Source organism: Elaeis guineensis, chromosome 3, assembly GCF_000442705.2.
Source record: "Elaeis guineensis isolate ETL-2024a chromosome 3, EG11, whole genome shotgun sequence".
In the NCBI taxonomy this organism is placed as follows: Eukaryota; Viridiplantae; Streptophyta; class Magnoliopsida; order Arecales; family Arecaceae; genus Elaeis; species Elaeis guineensis.
In genome coordinates, this window is record NC_025995.2 from 76681412 (window position 1) to 76702369 (window position 20958).

The 20958-nt window shown below is 36.2% G+C and overlaps 1 protein-coding gene across 1 annotated transcript; it reads left to right on the forward strand.

The window, feature by feature from the left end:
• Nucleotides 1-2636: 2636 nt before the first annotated feature.
• Nucleotides 2637-20553, forward strand: LOC105042113 (two-component response regulator ORR21). The gene is made up of 6 exons (XM_010919217.4): nt 2637-3227; nt 8255-8407; nt 8496-8897; nt 9124-9200; nt 11775-13006; nt 20251-20553. Exons 1-6 carry the CDS (start codon nt 3056-3058, stop codon nt 20282-20284), a joined length of 2070 nt encoding a protein of 689 aa, XP_010917519.1. The 5' UTR covers nt 2637-3055; the 3' UTR covers nt 20285-20553.
• The last annotated feature ends 405 nt before the right edge of the window (nt 20554-20958 follow it).

Below are 20958 nucleotides of genomic sequence, written 5' to 3' on the forward strand. Positions count from 1 at the left end.
CCTCTTGAGGGCACTGAAAAAGAAAGAAGAAGAAGGCTTTCTTCTATGGTGTGAAAAGAGAAGAAAGAAGGAAGAGTTCCTTCTTCAATCTAAAATTTTTGAGGAAGAGAAGGTTTCTCTCATGCATGGAAGAAATAGGAAAAAGTATTCTCCTCATGATCTCTAGTTAGAGATCTCCATCCTCCTACTCTTCTTCTTCTCTAAGAGTTTTTTGAGAGAAAAGAAGAGTCTTATTCAACCATCAAGATGCAATCTCTGTAAGGGAGCTAGCACTCTGGTGAGATCAAAGACTTCTGATCAGATCAAAGTCTTGTGTAGATATCCATAGAGGTCGGATACTTGTGTGGCTTCAAAAAGATTTGAAAGACATCCAAGATCATCGCTTCATAGGTGAAGATCGACTCATGGTGAAGTTTCAGATTTGAAGAAGAAAAAGCGAAACAGGTACACGATCTGATCATGTGTTTATTTTAGATTAAAAAGTCAGATCATATTATTTTTGTATATCAACTATATCCTTAGGTGCCTTCATATGATGAATGTATGTTATTGATTAAAAGAGTTTTAATCTATCATTCTGCTGTATTTTAATTTTGAAAAAAATTTAAACTCTACATATACGAGCACCTTAGAAAACCCAACATTTAGGTCATCATAAAGGGCATGTTATCATCTAGATTTAGTTATAAATGCCTTTATAACGATAGTTAATTAGTCCCTTCAAGTGAATAGAATAATTAATTAGAGTTTGCAGGCAATTATGGTGGAGGAAGAGCAATTAGTCTAGAGTGATGACTTAATCCATGAAAATTTTTTAGCCCTTCTTCAATTAAATCATTATAACATAAAACGTTCTGACGAATAGATAGGAAAGAATCATCTTTCCATAATTAGTTAAGAGAAAAAGTAATTTATTTAAGGTCTACTCTCAATTGGCTATGATGTCTACTATTTGATTATCTTAGCATGGTACAAAAGATTCTCACTATCACTTTGCTAACTTTTAAAGAAATCAATATAGATAAGCATAAACTATTTTAACCTTCTTAGTCAACGATTCCTAGATGCTATTATCCTAGGTGTATTGATTTTGTCTACAATCTTGTCTAGCACCATGAATCGAATAACTAAACTTGCATCTTCAAAAATGACTCAAAGAAATCATCTATCGCATGCTTTAAGATATTCAACTGAGCATTGAAATGCAAACTCTTAAGTCATAAGCAAGTTCCAATTCAATCATCACATCAAAGTTTTTATCTTGATAAAGATCATATTGGTTTGTAATGGTATTAGACTATTGATCATATTTTTCCTTTTCTTGTATCAACTGATGTAAATCTATATTTCTTGATGTATCAATAGATGAATGGTAAAACGTGGGCTGTCATTTCATAATAAGTCTCTTCATGATATAAACTTATTTTAATAATTAAGTATTTTATTTAAAAATTTTTTGATATATCCTTTAAAAATCACTATTTTTTGTATATAAATCTTTCAAATTTTTCTACTTTTGCAAGGATATCTCTCTCATTGGATTTTTGATTGACATATTAATAAAAAATTATTTTAAGTATAAAATAACTTTAATATCCTTTTGCTCTAATACTCTTAAAAATTTTATGAAAAAATATAACCCTTTACAATATAACTCAAATATAAATTTCTTGAAAGATATTAACATAAAAGGTAGTACTGTTCTTTTATACTTAAAATGGTTTCCTTTTGACACTATTAGTCAAAAATATAAAGAAAGATATCACTATGTAACAAAATGATTTAAAACTTATTGTATAAATAGTGATTTTTTAAGGATAAATATGCAATTAACCATATTTACAAGATTAGAAATGCAATAAAAAAAAAAGTTAGTTATTTATTATGTTAGTCAAGATTTCAACAACTTTGGTTCCTAAAATCTTAGTCTTTGATCTTGGAATATATTATCACCTCTTCTTTTTGGTAAGGTGTTTCGTCTCTCCTTCGCCTACATGTTTCGATCTTGTCTATGTTTCACCAAGACATCTTTTACATCATGATAGGCGATCACCGGGATGGTTGACATCTTCAACCAAAAACAGAAAAGAAAAAAAGACATGTAAGTAGCTCTCTTCCCATCCTGTCTCAAATAATTACTAATCTTATCTGGAAAAAAACTAGTCATGTCCGAATTAAATGAATTCATATAAAAAACTGGTTATCTCAATACCTCCATACCCCAAACAGTCCCCTATGCCAACCCAATTCTCCCACCCTCGCCTTTACCATCTCCCAATAAATGGCAAAACTCTCAAAAGATGGTAAACGATGACCCCGCCAATCTACAGCAACCACCAAACTGCACCTCAATGGACCCCACCTATTCCACTCCACGTGGACCCTACGGCATTAAGTTAGAGGGTGCAATGTTGAGTGCACAAGAGTCTCGTTAGATATCCATATTAGAAAATTAGGATGCCTGATAAAAATTCAGACAAAAAGGTCAAAAAGATCAGCCCATATCCTCTCCGCCAACCCGGTTAGAGCCGTGTCTAAAGACGCACGCGCAACCACTCTCTCTCTCTCTCTCTCTGCGATATCTTCTTCTTATTATAAGGAAAAAAGTGGCCTCCAAAAAGACAGCTTACTTGGGGGCCATCTTGCCTTCTCCACTGCCGCAATCTCTCTCTCTCTCTCTCGCGTTCTTTTTTCCCTTCCTCTGGACTCGTCTCTGGTCTTTGGTCCTTCTTCCTCTCCTTCTCTCTCTGTACGGCTTCCTGCCCACCATTTCTGACCGCGAGAGAGAGCTCGGGATGCGTCAGAGCTCTTCGGAGTGGTTCAAGGTGATTTCGCCATAGATCTAGCTTCAATTCGATGTAGAAGGGGTGTACTCCTAGTTCTCCGGTGGAAGGATAGGTTCTTGCGAGTTTGGAGCGATCTGGAGTGCTGGATCTGGTGGAGTTCCAGGAAGAGATGGATCTGGTGGATTTGGGTTTGGTTGGTAAGAGGAGGAGGGAGTTGAGGTGGATTTGAGGTGGTAGGTTTTGGTGTGTCTGAAGGGAGATTTGAAGTGATGGCTACTGTTCAGAAGTTGCCGGGGTCGAGCACGAGCACGGCGAGCAGCTACGGTTCTTGCAGGGTGGATGATGAGCAGTTCCCTGCGGGGCTGAGGGTTCTTGTGGTGGATGATGATGTGACTTGCTTGAGGATTTTGGAGCACATGCTGCAGAGGTGCCGATACCATGGTGAGTTTGTTCCTTGCCCTGTACTTAAGTGAGATATGTTTTTGAGTTTTTGCTTAGCATGGTGGAAACTGATGGCTGCTGCAAGTTTTTGACGCATGGTGGACGGCATTGGCTATCATAATTTAATGCTATGGATTGATTATCTTGCTGCAAAAAAAGACTATGGCTTGATAACCTGATATGATATTCTGATGACAATGTGTAGGCTATATGGATTAGATCTACCTCAAAGTGTTAAAATAAAATAATTAAACCATGAAGTAAAGCTAGAACTTGGAACACTACTTGCTGATGTCATTAGCTTGTTGGTACCTGTATCTTTCGCTATTTGTACTCGAAGGACATTCAAGTATCCTACAATGCACAAGCACATCCAATTTCATCCCGGGGATAATGAAGCCGAGGGTAAATCCTGGTACCTGTATCTTTCTCTATTTGTACTCGAAGGACATTCAAGTATCCTACAATGCACAAGTTCGTCCAATTTCATCCCAGGGATAATGAAGCCGAGGGTAAATCCCAGAGAAATGATCTTTAAAAGTTGAGAATCATATCTGATGGACCCTTTGACCCTTCCCATCATCTATGGAGTGTATTGACTGTCTTGCGAGAAACAAAAAGATCTGTTTAACTTTTCTCTGGGCATTCACAAACCATGCAAAGATTAGTTGGGATCCACAGGTAGCATAACTCTTTAAGCCTAGGTGATTGTTTAAAGTATCCATCGATCATCACATTGTGCTATACTAAACTGAAATGCTTAAAGACACGGGCAAAAAAATTCAGTACAATGGAGAAGAATGCTAATTGTTCCATCTTAAGTAGACTCTGATGCATAAGAGCTTATAAATGGACAAACTGAAAATATAATTTTTCTCACAGAGAAGAATGCTTAACACTTTAGAAGTTGCTACCCCTAGAGAGTGGAGAAGAGAAAAGAAAAATTGTTTGATTGATGAAAGATTTTGGATGTTGCACTAAAAGTGCAATTTCATTCCCAATGAGTATGCAGATTTAAATAGAACTTCCTCCAGAGATAGAATAAATCATGAAGATCTAGAGACGAAGAATTCTAACATTTCAAGATAATAGTTTGATGTGAAACCAAACAAGAACCCAAGGTCTTAAGGCACTAGGCATGAACCATCTAAAGCTTTTTTTAGACTTCATATTGGATTTTAAGGATTTCTGAGGTGATAACTGGAGCTTACCTGATTAGGTGGACCTAGATGAGTGCATTGTAGCTTCCAATAATAAGACATTGAAGTTTTCAGCCTGAGGGAACCCATTCATAAGATTCTTAGATTTCCATAATGAGACATTTTGGTCTATGCTAAATTCAGTGTATTTGTTCCATAGCACTTCCAACTACTAGAAAGGGCCTTCTAGAATTTCCAAGTTCAATGAATTTGATTACAAGCCTTTTATTCTCCACCAATGAGGCCCCTGAATTTTTTGGTATGGAGAATTTAATCTGAAGCCTCTCAGTCTCCTACAAAGTGGCTTTTTGTATGTCTATTTTTAGTGAATTTGGTTATTGGTTTCATATTCTACAATTGATGAACTTAAACATGTGCATATTGGCTTCATTCCTAAGGCTATAGAGATCCTATATATGATGAACAAGGATGCATGCGCTTGCGACTCTCAAACATTTGTAGTTAACAAGTAACCATGTCCATAAGCTTAAACCCGAAGTCAGACAGTTCTTGTTCTGTGGCTCAAACCCGATCATAAGCCACATGATGATGTTCATGCCCTATATATTATCGAATCAGAAAAACATATTCTCCAATATATTATGTAATGAAGTCAAGCATTGGCTTGTAATATGTGACAGACAATAAAGGGACTACTAATGCCTAGACGCTTAATGGCCTCCTTAACACCAATTGGTTCTTCGCTCCACATGTGGGTTAGAACCCCTTGCAAAGCACCATTGGGTTAATATTTACCAATAAAATATCACATTCATTGAGGGCCTGCAGTACTTAATCTGGACTTCCTATACATTTCCCGATTTCTCTTCTTTGTGCAAGTAATTTAAGGCACACTAATCCAGTGATAACCTGCTTAGTCTAACTTTGAAACTCATGTTAGATCATTTGGGGGGGCTTATTCCTAATAATCTCATGCCCCATATATGAATTTGCCCAATGAGTTTTTTTTTTTTTTTTTTTTTTTTGAGTTAACCAAAATTTGGGTATGCAAAATATTTCTTGTTAATCAATATTGACTGACTCACTTGTAATTTCTTTAGTTGAATAGTCATAGTCATTGCAAATAAGTCCTAAAATGTGTTCTGGGCGCTCTTCAGTCCTAAAAATCAAATCTCTAATCTGTCAGGGATCCAGATGAATTCTACTAATCCAAGTTAATGATTTCTCTACTTAATATTAATGGAAGCAATGGAAAAAACTCCACCAGGTCTTACCTGATCCAGCCAACAACCTCAGGCCCTTTCTGGTCCCAGTCAAGCCTGTCAAATAAGAACTTGATTGGTCATTTGGACTTCAAGTTGCAGTAATCACCTAGCAGTTATACCAGATTAAGATATCTGAAACAGACTAGGCTTTAAGAACCTGACTGGTTAAATAAGAGCTAGTTCATGTTTACACCTGAGATTTAGCTACTCAATATTTTCTTTATTGTATTTCCCATTGTGTTTGAGTCCTTATAGGCCTTAAATTGGTAAACCATACTGGTTAGTCAATTCTGTTGAAAGTGGGAAAGAGCTGATGAAAACATGAAGTTACTGGAACTTTGTGAGAGGAAAAAAAAGAGGAGGAACACGACTCTTCTTCCATTCTCTTTCTCTATTATTCCTTTTTCCCTGCTTTCTTCTGTCAATAGCTTCTCTTACTTGCGTTATCTTATATCCTACCCATGTAGTTTGTGCCCATTGCTATTGTACAATAGGAAGGAACATTTTTGAATCAGATTAAAACGTTTTCTTGTGCTAGAATCAGTAAAGAGGTCCATTGCCTCCATGGAGGTTACATCAAATGGCATTACAACCTTGTTGTCCCACTTCAAGAATGGGTAGTTGAACCTTATGCTGATGCAAAGTTTTGAGCCCTTGTAAAAAGGGTGGCTCAATTCATGAGGCTCCTGCCATTGTAGGGTCAGGGAGCGTCAGATGTATGCAACATTATCCCGTGTGGAGAGATCATTTCCGTGTTTCAAACCCATGACCTCTTAGGCACAATAAAGCAACCTTACATTGCACGGAGGCTCACCTTCAGTTGTGAGCTTGTCATGAGAATGAATGAATATGGTAGCGGCAATGGATGTCAAGGCAATGAAAAAGCTATTGGAGCAGTGAAATATGACTGAAAACTCAACTCTGGTTCATCCTTTGACTGCTAGAGAAACCTCCAAGCCAAACATGGAGGATAAATGTCAACTACAAATTTAAAGGAGATAAAAATGAATTCTCCTCCAAAAATTAGTGTAGTTGTTACAGCATATGAAGGAACTAAGGAGGCTGAAAAGCATCAAGAAGGTGCTCAAACTTTTGTGGGACAACATCAATTTGCGATGGAAAGCAGATATTATTGTAATCTTCAATCGGAGAATCTTGAAACATTGTCAACAAACTAGTAACTCAGAAAGCCACATTTGAAGTAAGAGGTGTCAAAACTTGGTCTCTTTTCTGGAAAGACAATGCAAAGATGGAGTGCTTTGTGTTCAGTTTGATGATGAAGGTTTAATTGTGCATTTGTGCTGTATCATATCCATGATACACTGTGTCTGCAAGCTTTTGGCATGATATAGGTTGCATACCTATGTTACCATCTGTGCCCAATTGTCATTATTTAGAAGAATATGTACTAACACATGTTAAGAAATGCTTTTTGATATGGACTATGCATGGTGATAATTTGTTTTATCCTGTAACCATCTTAAGCAATCTTGTTTCAAGATGGTTTTCAAACTATGCCACAATAATACTATTATATATGCTTCATGCATGAACATGCTATGCCAAAAATATGTTATGGTGTTGTTAATATGTGCCTATAATTGAATGTCCGCTTAGTTGTTTTTTGTTAGTTTTGAGATTTTTTTGTTGTATTGTGCACAAATAATTGTTTGACATTATTGAATATGACTACTTACTTGGAACTATGAAACGCACATAATAAATAATGATCCAAGGAGATATTAAAGATGATTTATGTGTCTAGTTCCACAAACTAGTTAAAGACTAACTGTACATGCTTAGCATTTTTTGTGCACCATTAAGCAAATAAAATTGGTTAATGTTAAGGGGGAATTGATTAAAATAGTGTAGGCTTAGTGCATTAGTTGCATATTTCTTGGGGAAATTGAGGTCTACCGACTTTTTTGACTACCTTTTTACATTTAGTCCTTGTTGACTTGAAACTTTATTAGAAGTTCCTGGATTTTAGATTAGTACCGCTAAGCATTAGGTGAAACAAGTAGTTCACCCGAACCAGAGTCCACAACCTATCTATTCAGTAAAATATGTACCTTAAAATAAAGACTGGTAAAATTTGGTACCTGAATCCTGCTTAAGCACATTTTAAATGGTCCTTTTTTGAGCTAGTCATTTTAAGCATACATAATGATTTACCATGCGTAGCTGCTGGATGCTATTTAATGATTTCAGTCCAGTTGTGAATCCTTCTATAATTTGCTAAGATCACATAATACTCGATTACTGGTGCATGGTTTAAAAGATAATCTTGTTTGTAGAAAGGGACTGTGAATAATTTATCTCTTGTTCTCTTTGGAAGCTAATTCATTTTATGCACAAAAAACCTGCATATTTTTGTGCCTACTGAACTGTGATGTACAATCTCATCATTGCTTCCACTTTCCAAAAGGTTGCAATACAAGATTTTTTTAGACACTGACATTTCAATCTTATGTTAATAGACCATTGGTGATTTAACTTATTTTCTGAATTTATAATCAACTAATTTGATCATTTCTTAATTTCTTTCACAAGGCTATAGCTGCTTAGCAACATATTGATGATAACTTTCAATGCCTTGCAGTTACAACTTGCTGTCAGGCTACACAAGCTTTATCCCTTCTTAGAGAAAGGAAGGGTGGTTATGATGTTGTGATAAGTGATGTTCATATGCCTGACATGGATGGATATAAGCTACTTGAACTTGTTGGACTTGAAATGGATCTTCCTGTTATTAGTGAGTAATATTCTGTTTACATTTTCTTTTTTTTTTTTTTTTAGTTTCTTTTCTATTAGGATATAACCTGCTAGATTTTCAATTGCAGTGATGTCTGCTGATGGGAGAACTAGTGCGGTGATGAGAGGGATAAAGCATGGGGCATGTGATTATTTGATTAAGCCTGTACGCATAGAAGAGTTAAAGAACATATGGCAGCATGTTATTAGAAAAAAATGGAACGAAAATAGAGATCTTGAACATTCAGGTACCATGGAGGAATCTGATCGTTTTAGACGTGTTGTTGATGATACTGAGTATGCTTCATCAGTGAATGATGGAACAGATGGTACTTGGAAATCCCAGAAAAAGAAAAGGGATACTAAAGAAGATGAAGATGATGGTGAACTGGACAATGAGGATCCTTCCGCATCAAAGAAGCCACGTGTGGTATGGTCAGTGGAGCTCCATCAGCAATTTGTCAGTGCTGTGAATCAACTTGGCATTGACAGTATGAACATCAATCACCCATGATTTTTCCTTAATAGCCATATAATATAATTTAAATCATAAGACATCTTGCTGGAGTCTGAAAACCATCTTGTACATATATACCATCCATGCATGTGCAAAAATACATATGTAACTGAACTTGGTTCTGTGATTATACATAGAAACACATGCTTGCAAATATGTACTTTATGCATTGTTGATGGATTTTTCTAAACTGTGCACAGAGGCTGTCCCTAAGAGAATTCTAGAATTGATGAATGTTCCTGGCCTGACTAGGGAAAATGTTGCAAGCCATTTGCAGGTCTGACTCTAACTTCAAATGATTTTTTTTTTTTTTTGGAAGTAGATGATTTTAATTCTGTCTTTGTTCAATCATAGGTAAGTTATTTCAAGCTTTGATAAGTAAAACTGAAGGGGTTATGCTTATTGCATTCTTTTTCCTGTTTACAATTTGGACTGTATAATATTTTGATGCCATCAGATATCTCATTGACCTAGAGTTTTATTCCCCTCTTTTTTGAAACTCTGGTGTCTCAAATATTCATTTGTTGCCATCAGTCATGGAACAAATGAAGTTGGATATTGTGATCACTGATCAGATTCTCCAAGAACATGATATATATTTCTAAACAGGTTTGCCAAGAATGCTAGTTGGAAATATACGTCAGATGATTGAGGGTATTTCATGTGTTGTTCAATAGATCTTGGTGTATGTTACTAATGCATTACTTGCAAAAAAATATTCTAGAAGTTCTATTCCTATGCAAAACATTGCCTGAAGTGATTCTTGACCAATGTATCCTTTTATTGAACTATGGTTCTGTATTTTGGTGAAGTATCTGACTCCATTTAAAGTTTAACATGGTAACTTGAGCCCAGAAACTAGCCTGCGGGCAGGGTTAAGAATACCACAATGTGACCAGTACTGACTCTTGAATAGCAAACTTGGTCCGTTAATGGGATCCCATAGGTTAAATTCCTTTAAACTTCATCAACTTCCACAAGGTAGCTCCTATTTCATTTAAATTGCTCTAGCTTTTTATGTAGTTCTAGTTGGATTGTCAAATACAATGTCATTGTGAACAAATAAATAATGTATAACATTGATAAAATCAAGATTTACAATCTTGCTATTGGATGCTATATCATTTACTTATCAGTATGGGTCTGGTATGGTATGCTATTAGAGTTGGCACAATAGTTGTACCATGTCTCTGTCATTAAAAAGCTATTTGACAATTTAAAAATATTGGGTAGTATAATGTAGCATCCATGATATCCATTCAACAAATTGTGCCTTTCAAAGTGGATAATATGCCTATTTGACAATTTAAAAATCCTAAGACTTTTATAAACCTATTGTCACATGAAGAGGAAAAACAGATAATACAAGTAGTGATAATGTGAGTGATACACCATTGTACTTTGGTAATGTTAAAAGATGATATAGTTACTATTAATATACAATTTCATATTGGGCCAAAAATAAATTAAGCATGTGATTTGATGGATCTAGTAGCAAAAGCCAGTACAATTATGATTACAAACATGGGAAGTTTCTTGTGCATATGTGAGCTAGGAACCATGGCAACATCAAAAGTGCAAAATTATGACTTTAATTGCATAATGCTTGTGAAAATGGACACTGGAAAATTAAAAAACAGGATACTCTGTATCTAATAGCTGTTATATCTCATGAAAGACCAGATTATGACAAGAGAATGATGTTCTGAGTTTAAGCCTGAGTGATCGCAACATTTAAAGTACTCATCAATTATATGTAACTGCAAATGGACAATGAACATTCTTCCAAGAGGGAGAATCATGGCTTGGAAGCTGGAAATGGAAAGCTTTCCTTGTCAGTACCTAATACATACCTAGTGGATCAAGTAGCTCTGGCTATATTTTCAAAGGTATCAATTTGGTTAGTTCTATGTTGATTTTGTGCTTTTCATGCAAGCTTGTTTAGGATTTGTATGAAAAGGAGAGATTGATGAGAAAATCACACAGAAAGTTTGAAGAAGCTCATTCATGATCTGTAATTTCCTGTTCAACTTTCTGTTATGGTTTCTTTTTGTGTCATTGAGTAAAATTTCTAAATTTTGAGATATTTTTTCCTAAAACAGTTGGAGTATGTTAGTTGATTCATGATGCCAATATTTTCCTTTTCTTCTTCCATCCCATTGGTGAAAAACATTGAACAAATTCATGCCATTAAATGTCAAGGAAGACATTCTCCTTGCTAAGGGCCTTTCTGATGCAGTCTTATGGTGGAATTTGATTTAAATATCAAGTTAGCCATAGTTGAAGGTACAGCTTTCAAAGTTAATTTCTATGCCTTTAAGTGTGTGATATAGCTTTTTAAGTTGTTGCCTTATGTGATTTGTTTGTAAGATTTAAGTAGCAGACTTGCTAATGAGGAGAACAGCCTGAGAACAAATTCCACAAAGGTTTCTATGAACTTAGTTCTTTAGTGAGATAGAAGGAGGCAAGCTTTTTGTGATGGGAAGTCATTTATCTTTGAAGCATGAATCCTGAGCCTAATAACAAACATCATAACATCAGCTACTATTTAAAACTTATTGGCATGGTATCAGATCACTTAATCATAAAACTCTGGGTAGCTATTTGTTCATTTCATGGGTAATTCTCAAAAGATTGCTTAGCTGCTTTTATTCATAGTAAACTGCAATTGCCAATATGGCATAGAATGCCTGTTCATATTCAATGATCATGTTTTCCGTTATTACTCTATTGAGCTTTATTTATTACAAAGATGCACCTTGTGCTTACAAGGAATAGAAAAGATATATCTTATGCTATTCTTGAAAAATATGAACAGAATTTTCACCAGCAGTTTGGTAAAAATGTGCAGAAATTCAGACTATACTTGAAGAGGTTAAGTGGGGTTGCTCAGAACCAGAGTGTGCTTCCTAATTCATTCTGTGGATCTGTAGAACCAAATGCCAAATTGGGCTCATTGGGCAGATTTGATTTCCAAGCTTTGGCTGCTTCAGGTCAAATTCCACCACAAACCCTAGCTGCCTTGCATGTTGAGCTCTTAGGCCGACCCTCAGGCAGCTTAGTGTTGCCAGCAGTTGATCAACCAGTTCTTCTACATGCTTCGATGCGAGGACCTAAGTGCATTCCTGTTGAACAAGGAGTGGCATTTGGTCAACCTCTATTGAAATGCCAATCCAGTACACAGAAGCAGCTTCCTCAGTCCAACATTGCTGTTGAAGACATGTCTTCTGGTTTTTCAGCTTGGTCTGGTAATCAATTCAGTCCAACAGGTACTGCTGGCAATCTTGGAGGGGTGAACAAAAGTCAGAGTGGTAACTTGCTGGTGCAAATGTTACAACAGCAACACCCCTATCCTGTGCTATCAGAATCTAATCATGCAATTAACGTACAACCTTCTTGTCTTATAGCTCCCTCACAGTCATCAAATGGTTTCCAGATAGGGAACAGTAATGTTCCAATAAATCGGAACTCTACAGGGGATACCTCTCTGTCATCCACAAGCTTTCAGGTCAGGAGCAATGCTCTTCCTGTTAATCAAAATTCTAACTATACTAACAGCAGCACAGTCATGGATTGCAGCCTGATATCTTCTCAGTCACATAATGTACCATTGGATGTGGAACAAGTCCCAGATGCAGACTTAAAGAATGTCAGTGTGCTAAATGGGTACTCAGTTCCAGGATCAGCTTCGCCGTCAGTGTCATCCTGCTCAGTTCGTCCAGAAAGCTGCACTGGTTGGAAGGTGCAGAACTTGGTAGTAAATGTTGCTCCGGCAAGTAGATTGCCCGCTCACTTGCCTAGCTTGTGCGTTCAGGGATCTGACCCAAAAATGATCGCATTGCCTGACCAAGGACGAGGCAGGAATCTTGGATTTGTGGGTAAAGGTACATGCATCCCCAGTCGGTTTGCCGTGGATGACAATGAATCTCCAACTAATGACCCAAGTCATTGGAATATGTGCATTGGTAATGAAAGGGTCAGAGTGAAGCAAGAGACTGTTTTGGATTTTGGAGATGGTTTTGAAGGCGAGCATGCTAAGTTACCACATTTCTCTCCAAGTGATCTCATGGGTGTTCTGTCCAAGTAGGTTATTAAGTCCCCCAAATGTGCTTTATTACATATTTTAAATAGAAAAACAAAATCTTGCAGATTGCATTTGCATTATTGACTGATCCTTCTTATCAATACCTCTGATTTTTGTGTGATTAATAGATAAGGATTTTTCTCTGTGTTCAAGATAAATTAAAGATTCAACAGCCTGTTGCAAAATTAGAAAGAATTGATCTCTGGTAAATGACACATTGTGTTTATGTCTTTTCCTCTGATTTTTTGTGATTAATAGATAAGAATTTTTCTGTGTGTTCAAGATAAATTAAAGGTTCCATAGTCTGTTGCAAAATTAGAAAGAATTGATCTCTGGTAAATGACACATTGTGTTTATGTCTTTTCCTCTGATTTTTTGTGATTAATAGATAAGAATTTTTCTGTGTGTTCAAGATAAATTAAAGGTTCCATAGTCTGTTGCAAAATTAGAAAGAATTGATCTCTGGTAAATGACATATTGTGCTTATGTTTTGAAGGTATGGTATCAAATTTGATTATTAGGCTCACTATGCTTCTCCATCAGGTCTTTTGCTTGCTATTAGCTTATTTCAGATATATAGTTAATTTGTGCGCCAGGCACAAGCCACATAGGATTGTATTCCTGTGCACAAACCTTAGATCTTGAGGCTTGACTGATGACAGTTGAGATCATAATGTGCCATATGTGTCTTGTTGCCTGATCCTGTCACTATGCTAGTGCTGTTCTGTGCTGGATAAATATCATGTTTTGGTTAAGCACAATTACTTTATAACAATATCATAAAAAAATTGCCTAAATAAGCAGCCACTTGATCAGTTATCTGATGCCTAACCATTAAGGTGTAATTATCGGCATGTTAAGTAGAATACTAGTCTGCTTAGGAGTTCAGACTTCTGTGTGAATGTTCTACCATTTAATCTACTTTAATATAAGGTCTAGAAATTACTTAAAAATCTTATGTTTAATACTTGTTAATTAATTTTAATTACTGATAAACTTGATGTAATGTGGTGGCTGGCATGATGTCTTGATTACCTTGTCTTTTGCGTTTTCTAATGTGCTCTTTGTAGGTAAAGAGAAAAAGGGTCTTCTACTCTTTATGCATCCACCTACCATCTTTTTACGCTAAGCAACTCACTGGTGAAAAGAGAAACTCTTGTCCCTAACCGACCCTCATATTGGTCAGCTAAATTATGTGAACTCCTTTCATCCAGCACCACACCTCCCCAACTCTCTCTCTCTTCATATGTCTGCCCATGATATTTCCCTTCTATCTTCATATTTTTATCTGGTGAACTAATTACCTTAACATAAGTAATCCATTTTGTTTGTGCTGTTGGTAAAAAGAGACCCTTGTCTGTCATATGTCTCCTCTAAATTATGCGCACTCCCTCCCTCCCCCCCCCCCTCTCTCTTCTGTTTGTCTATGTGCCTGCCTGTGATATTATCCTTCTATCTTCACGTTTTCATTCAGATGAACTAATTATCTCCAGCAATCCAATCAAAACTATATATTTTTCTTGTTTAGTTCTTTAAATTTTAATTTAACTCATATTGGCCTTTCTCCTTGCACTAGCTTGTTTACAAAAAGAAAAAAAAATCAAACTAGTCAAGTCATCATGTGATGACTGGTAGATTATACTTCTAATCATTTCCAACAAAGTAGTTTAATTTATTTTATATATTAGCTTTGTAAAACTACTAAACCATGATAATTTTAAAAATTCAAATTTTTTAAATTCTTAAGGTCTATGATCCAAGAGGATCATCTGAACCATCATGGACCAACCTGGCCATTTAGGATGTTTAGACAAGCTGTTATGAGCAAGATCTACCACATCTAAGGCTCAATCGGGTACCAAAGTTTTGGGAAACCATAACTTTTAATCTAGGAACAATTTGTGATCTGACTGGAGGCGAAGTTAAATAAGGAGCCAAAATCTAGATTTTGCCTAAATTTGAGCATTCTTAAAATACTTTATTATTTGGTAATTTGTATTATCTTTTAATCAGGAGATGAATGCAACTCGATAAGGAACCCAATGTGGACTAGACTTTGCTAGCATAAAAGAGGAAGTTTTTGTCACGCTTCAAATCCGGGTGATAATATAGTTATGCTACCGACGGATGCACCCCACGATAATATGAAGCTAATCAATCATAATCAACTAAAATCCATCAAAAATAAAATATAATAGAAGTTTCAATTCTATCATTCATCAAGTAATTAAGCCAAGATTGGTTCAGAGCATTTAAATCCAAAATCAAATATTAAACCCAAATGCATGAATCCAATCATCAAATAAAATTTAATCAACTTGGAAAGGTTTTCTCCTCCTTTTGCCAATTAGTCTAAAATTAGTGGTTGTGCTATTAATGAAATTAAAAATTGGAAGAAAATTACCCACCTAGAATGAATTTCTAGCTTAAAAATGGTTATATATTGGTCAATCCAATGCGAAAACCCTTGCAGCAACCTCCCCTCTCTTCCCCTTATTTCCACCTTCAAATAATTAAAAACAAGGGAAAAGCACATTTTAGCCCACTTGCTAAGTGGCACCTTGATATTGCTCAGTTTGGGAGTGGTTTTAGATCGGTTCAGGGAAAACTGTCAATCCATCATTGAAGTGCTTGGTCCTCACATCATGGGAGTGGTTTGGGTTTGTTTTGTAACTGAGCCTCCTTATACCATTCTGAGCCTTCCTATTCTGAACGAGACGTCCATGTATCCAAGAGGTCTCTGTATGGTACTCATTAATGGGTATGTGCCAAACTGCTTGGGATGTCAAACCCGGGTATTAATTTAAATAAGCTGTCTGAATTACAATAGGGTTAGTTTGTCTGATTAGACTTATTCTGACTAAAAGGTGGTGCATAGCAAATATTTTTTAAGGATTGTTTTCAGCCAATCAAAAGAACAAAGATTATGGACAATGTTTCATTGGGCTTGAACTCCTGGTCTGCGAGGCATTAGATGGTTTATTCCATCAGTTGGAATTGCTTGATGGGTAGTCTCTTTTAAGAAGCAAGAGTATGCAATGGGCAGCATCAATAAATAATAGTAATGAGGTTGGCTGAAATCCTGATGCTGCGGGTGGATATGGAGAGCATGCAGGGGAGAAGAACTTTTATGAAGAAGACTGGAAAGGATGGTAGAGAGGGCAAGAAAAGAGTTAACAACAAAAGATGATAGGTTTAAATGGCCATATAAAGTCAATAATGATTCTCAAAATCTCACATCATCTGATGACTTCTCTTGGAAGTTGGTAGTTTAGAAAGATCCTTGATAATGCTAACCCTAGGCTACTTTTGTTCTAGGTTATAAATTTATTAGTAGTACCTATTATGACTAAAATACTATTAGGCTATAAAGCATGGAAATAAACAAATGATATGAATATGACATCTTTTGAATATGGTAATGTGGTAGATCTTAAGAAAATGGGATATTATATGACTATATATACATATTTGTATATAATATATTCACATATTTTTGTATATGTTTGTATGTGTATGAGATGGACTATGCTCATCTCAAGAGAGAGAATCAACTCTCAATAATGGAGTTTCCAAATCAAAGATTCACATTATTGGTAACAATCTATACCATTAAAATGCCTAAAAACTAAAAATCATACATATATGTATATTATATACATCACGCGCGTGCACACACACACACACTAACTAGCAACAGGACATGTGCAATGCATGTTTTTTTTGTTTGGGGTGGGGGGGGGGAGTTGAATTTGATAGCCAATCTGCTTGAGACTCGAATTACAAAAGAGAGTTAAAAAAGGTTATTAAGAAAGTTGAAGAAAGTATGTGTGGTAGTTAACAATTAGGTAATAAACATATTTTTAAGATACACAAGAAGAGTATTCTCGGTATAAAATTTGACAAACATAATCAGGATAGAATAATCCTTGATTTTGAAATTCATATATATGTTTGCTTGTGCACGTTTGTGTGTATATGTGTACTTATGTATACATATGTATTACATACATACAAACATGCATACCTACATATGTATATTAACATGTGTGTGTGTGTGTGTGTCTGTGTGTGTCTCCATTAGAAAGGTCAGCATTCATTTAGAAAAATCTCCCTAGTATCTAGGAAGTATTTTGAGTATTAGGGCAGTATTCAGACCTTTTTATTTTTTATTTTTTTAAGGAAAGCAGATACCTAGTACAAACACATATGCCTGGACATCCTTGACTACTGTTGGTATATGATCAAATACAAATACAACATTCAATTTGAAGTATTCGTGCCTCCTACCTATTAGGTTGAATGCTTTTTGAAGATGGTATAATTCATCACTAAATTGTCTGTATATTCCAACAATTTTTGATTCTTAAACATGTTGGAATTTGGCCAGGGCCCAAGGACCATGAGATATCACTCATATGTCTTGAAGTGTTCTTTCTAATGGGTATAAATTGACTGAAATGCTAAAAAGAAGCAAGGAGTTACAGCATCCATTGGCTTGCTGGTTTCTTGTTGACCACATCAAACATGGCTTTGGGATAAGATGGATCTTAGAATCCATACTACATCAAATATCTTCAGCAGATACATCACTAAGAGGACTAATTGGATTCTTGAGATTGAGAAGAAAGGCATGCATTAACTTCCAGTACAATCCCAAGAAATACAATTAGGTGCATTTCCATGTGCCAATGTGCAAAAGTTGGAGTTTGGCGCCAACTGGTGAGATTAAATTTGAAATGAGGGAGAGGGATTTGGTGACCCTAATAAGAAGACTAATGCTTGCACTTAAGAGAAAGGTGAATGTGGAATTCATATTGTTAAAAATCCCTGAAAAAACTGTTGATCCTCTTGGAAAAACATGTACGTCCATTTGAAACTTTCTGCAATACCTGGCATTATAATATGGAACTACAAGCTTTGAAAAAGAAGTTGGCGCTTGAGCATTTGACTATGTATTGATTTCAGAGCCACATTTGCCTAACCATTCAGAAATTAGCAACATAAGGGTGGCAAGGGACAGATTGATTTTGATAGCTAGGAGGAGATTTTGTGATCAATCAATTCTACATGCAAGCTTACAATGCTTAGACCAACAGCTCTGAATGACTTCAAAGTTAGCTTGAAGTTCTAAGAGATACGATATTTTGACCTTATTTAGCAGGATGAACCCACACATCAAGACCCTGACAAAAACTTCTGATTATGTAATGAAAATCAAAGGGAGAAGGAAGATGATTTGAATTGTGAAGTAACCACTAGAACTCAAAATCTTAAGTGAATAGGGAAAGAGTCAGCGATGTAAATCATGCCTAACACCCCATCCCCACCACAACATGGCCCTCACCATGAATGTTGGGGCATAATTGAGTCAAGACAGAGAAAGATCGGCATAACAGACAACCTGAGAAAATTAAATAAATAACTAAAGTTGAGGGGATTCAAACCCGTGACTTCCAGCAAAACCTGACCTCTGCTACCATTTTAACTAACGACTAGACCCAAAAGCTTAAGCTGATAGGAAAAGGATCAACATTGTATATCAGTCTTGACAGAAACAAGGAAAAAGAAAATTTAGGGAGGCATATGTTAGCCCCCCTATTCCATGCAGAAAAAAGGACTAATTGCTAACTGACAATTGAATACAAACTCTAGATATCCAGAGGCGGGAAATATGGAGATCAGGTAGAGAGGCCTTTTGACTACCAGGAAGAAAAAAGAACCAAAATAAATCATCTTGATTGTGGTTGAAAATGGTGACATTAATTGATGGCGAATCCCACTGAAGATATGTAACTAATTGTCATAAGTTAAGGCTTTGTCCATGTTTTCCTAATTGTCGATATAGCTCCTATGCTAGCTTAGGTGGGAGAAATGTCATAACTATCCTTTGCTTGCAGTATTCACATGGGACCCAATTGCCTAATTTACCACATGATTCCACTGGGGAGGCTACTGAGAAACCCCCTGGTGCTAATTTTATCAGGCTAACATTTTTAATGATAGCTGCTGTACTATATCTGAGACTGATAGTCTTTAAGCAGGTTTATTCTGGCAGGGATTTTGGTGTGACTCCATTTTGTATTCCATACATCCTATAGCACATATTTACTTGCATCATTTAAAGGTGTGCATTATACTGACTCATTTTGATGTGTGTTATGTCATATCAGTCCTTATAGTATCATGATACATGGTTATAAAGGCCAACACAGGATGGCATCTGGATGAACTTCACGTGGATGCAGTTGATGCTTCCCAAATTGAATATTTAATTCTTCTTTCTCTTGTCCTGTTGTTCATGATTTCGATACCTGTCTGCACTTGTTTATTAGAAATCACATTGCCAGTATATCCTAGTGATGGATTGTTTAGGATAGTCTCTCTATCCCATGAAAAGCCAGTAATGTAACCTAAATGCATGAGAACTATTTCCACTGAGCCATTTACAATCTCTGGTATCTTTTAGTGGTGCCATGTTTTTGTATTATTGGCAGTTTGGCACCTCATTGCATGGTGTGCATGCTTTATTGGTCCCTAACTGGTGTGGGATAATATAAAATATTTTCTTAGTTCTCTAAACCCAAGCAGTATGCTGGAAGGACTCGTGTAGGGCCAGACAATTATTTGGTGCATATGTCTAATGCACAATTGATTTTACAGAAGATATCTTTGAAGCTGGTGCAGCAGCCTAGGAAAGAATTGGAATCTCTACCATGTAATTGAAGAGCAACTGCTTGAAAATTTCAAGTTTGCAGACATGGATTACCAATAGTGCGGCATGATAAACATTTACAATAGGATGTAATGATCTGTTAAAAAAGTAAAATCATTGATGCATCGGTATGTTTACTGTATGTAGTACAGAGCCTAAAATATGGTATAATCCCAGCCATCCTGAAGTTTTATCACAGAGATGTGCTTTAATCTGCATGCATAACATTTAAGCATGCAATTTTTCGTATGGTAGTCTGAGCATGATCATTCGCCACTTTATTTTGGTGCTTGTCTATCCTACAATGTGGCCTGAAGATCGTCAAGTAAAATGTTTTTTTGAGCCATGCATATGGACAAGCTTTTCTTGCTTCTGGGTTTTGAATTGATTGGTATGTTGCATGGTATATGCATGCCCTTGTTTTTCAATCGAAGGGACGTACTCATTTTTGGATGTATGTGCATGTTCTTGTGATTTTGAGCATGGTTACCATGCTAGAACCACCTAACTTGATTGCATGCTTTGCAGGGATGGGTTGGCAGGATGCTACCTGAAATCCTGAAGTTGCTTCATTATCCTCATCAACATTAAGGGTGCCCGTCAAATTATATTATTGGTATATGAGTAATTATACGCTTTTATCATAATGTTGTCTATGAGATTGGATATAGCAATCTCTGCTACTTAATGCTCATAGGGAGGTAAATGCTCTATATGCCCCTCTGTTTCTTCCCGGGTTGTTGACAAGGAGATGGGTGTAAAGGAAAGTAACTTCTCTACTGCACGGTAGTTTTTAATGGCATTGTAGAATTCAGGTCGCGTCTCTGTAAATCTTTTAGATTGTTAGTTTGGTCGATTGATTTATGTCTGTATGGTATGCGCACTGATCCAATTCTACAGTTGAAAGTTGAAACAAAGCACAGAAAAGCTGGACAACTTGCTACTGTATGGCATGTGATGTGATCTATACCGGAAATCATAAATATTTTGGTGGAAACATCAATCATCAAGCGTTGCTAGCAGTTGACTTTTTGGAGGACATTTTTGATGGCTTCATATCTAGCTACAGACTAAGCAGTTTAAAGGAGGAGAAATATCAGATTCCTGTAAGAATTAGTAAGGTTATTCAGTATGCTCCACTAAACTAGCTGACCCTTAATTGCAAGGTTGATAGTATTGAGGTTATCTTACCAGTGCTTGCTATTCTGTTTCTGGCTTTCTGCTTTTGCTGTTCTG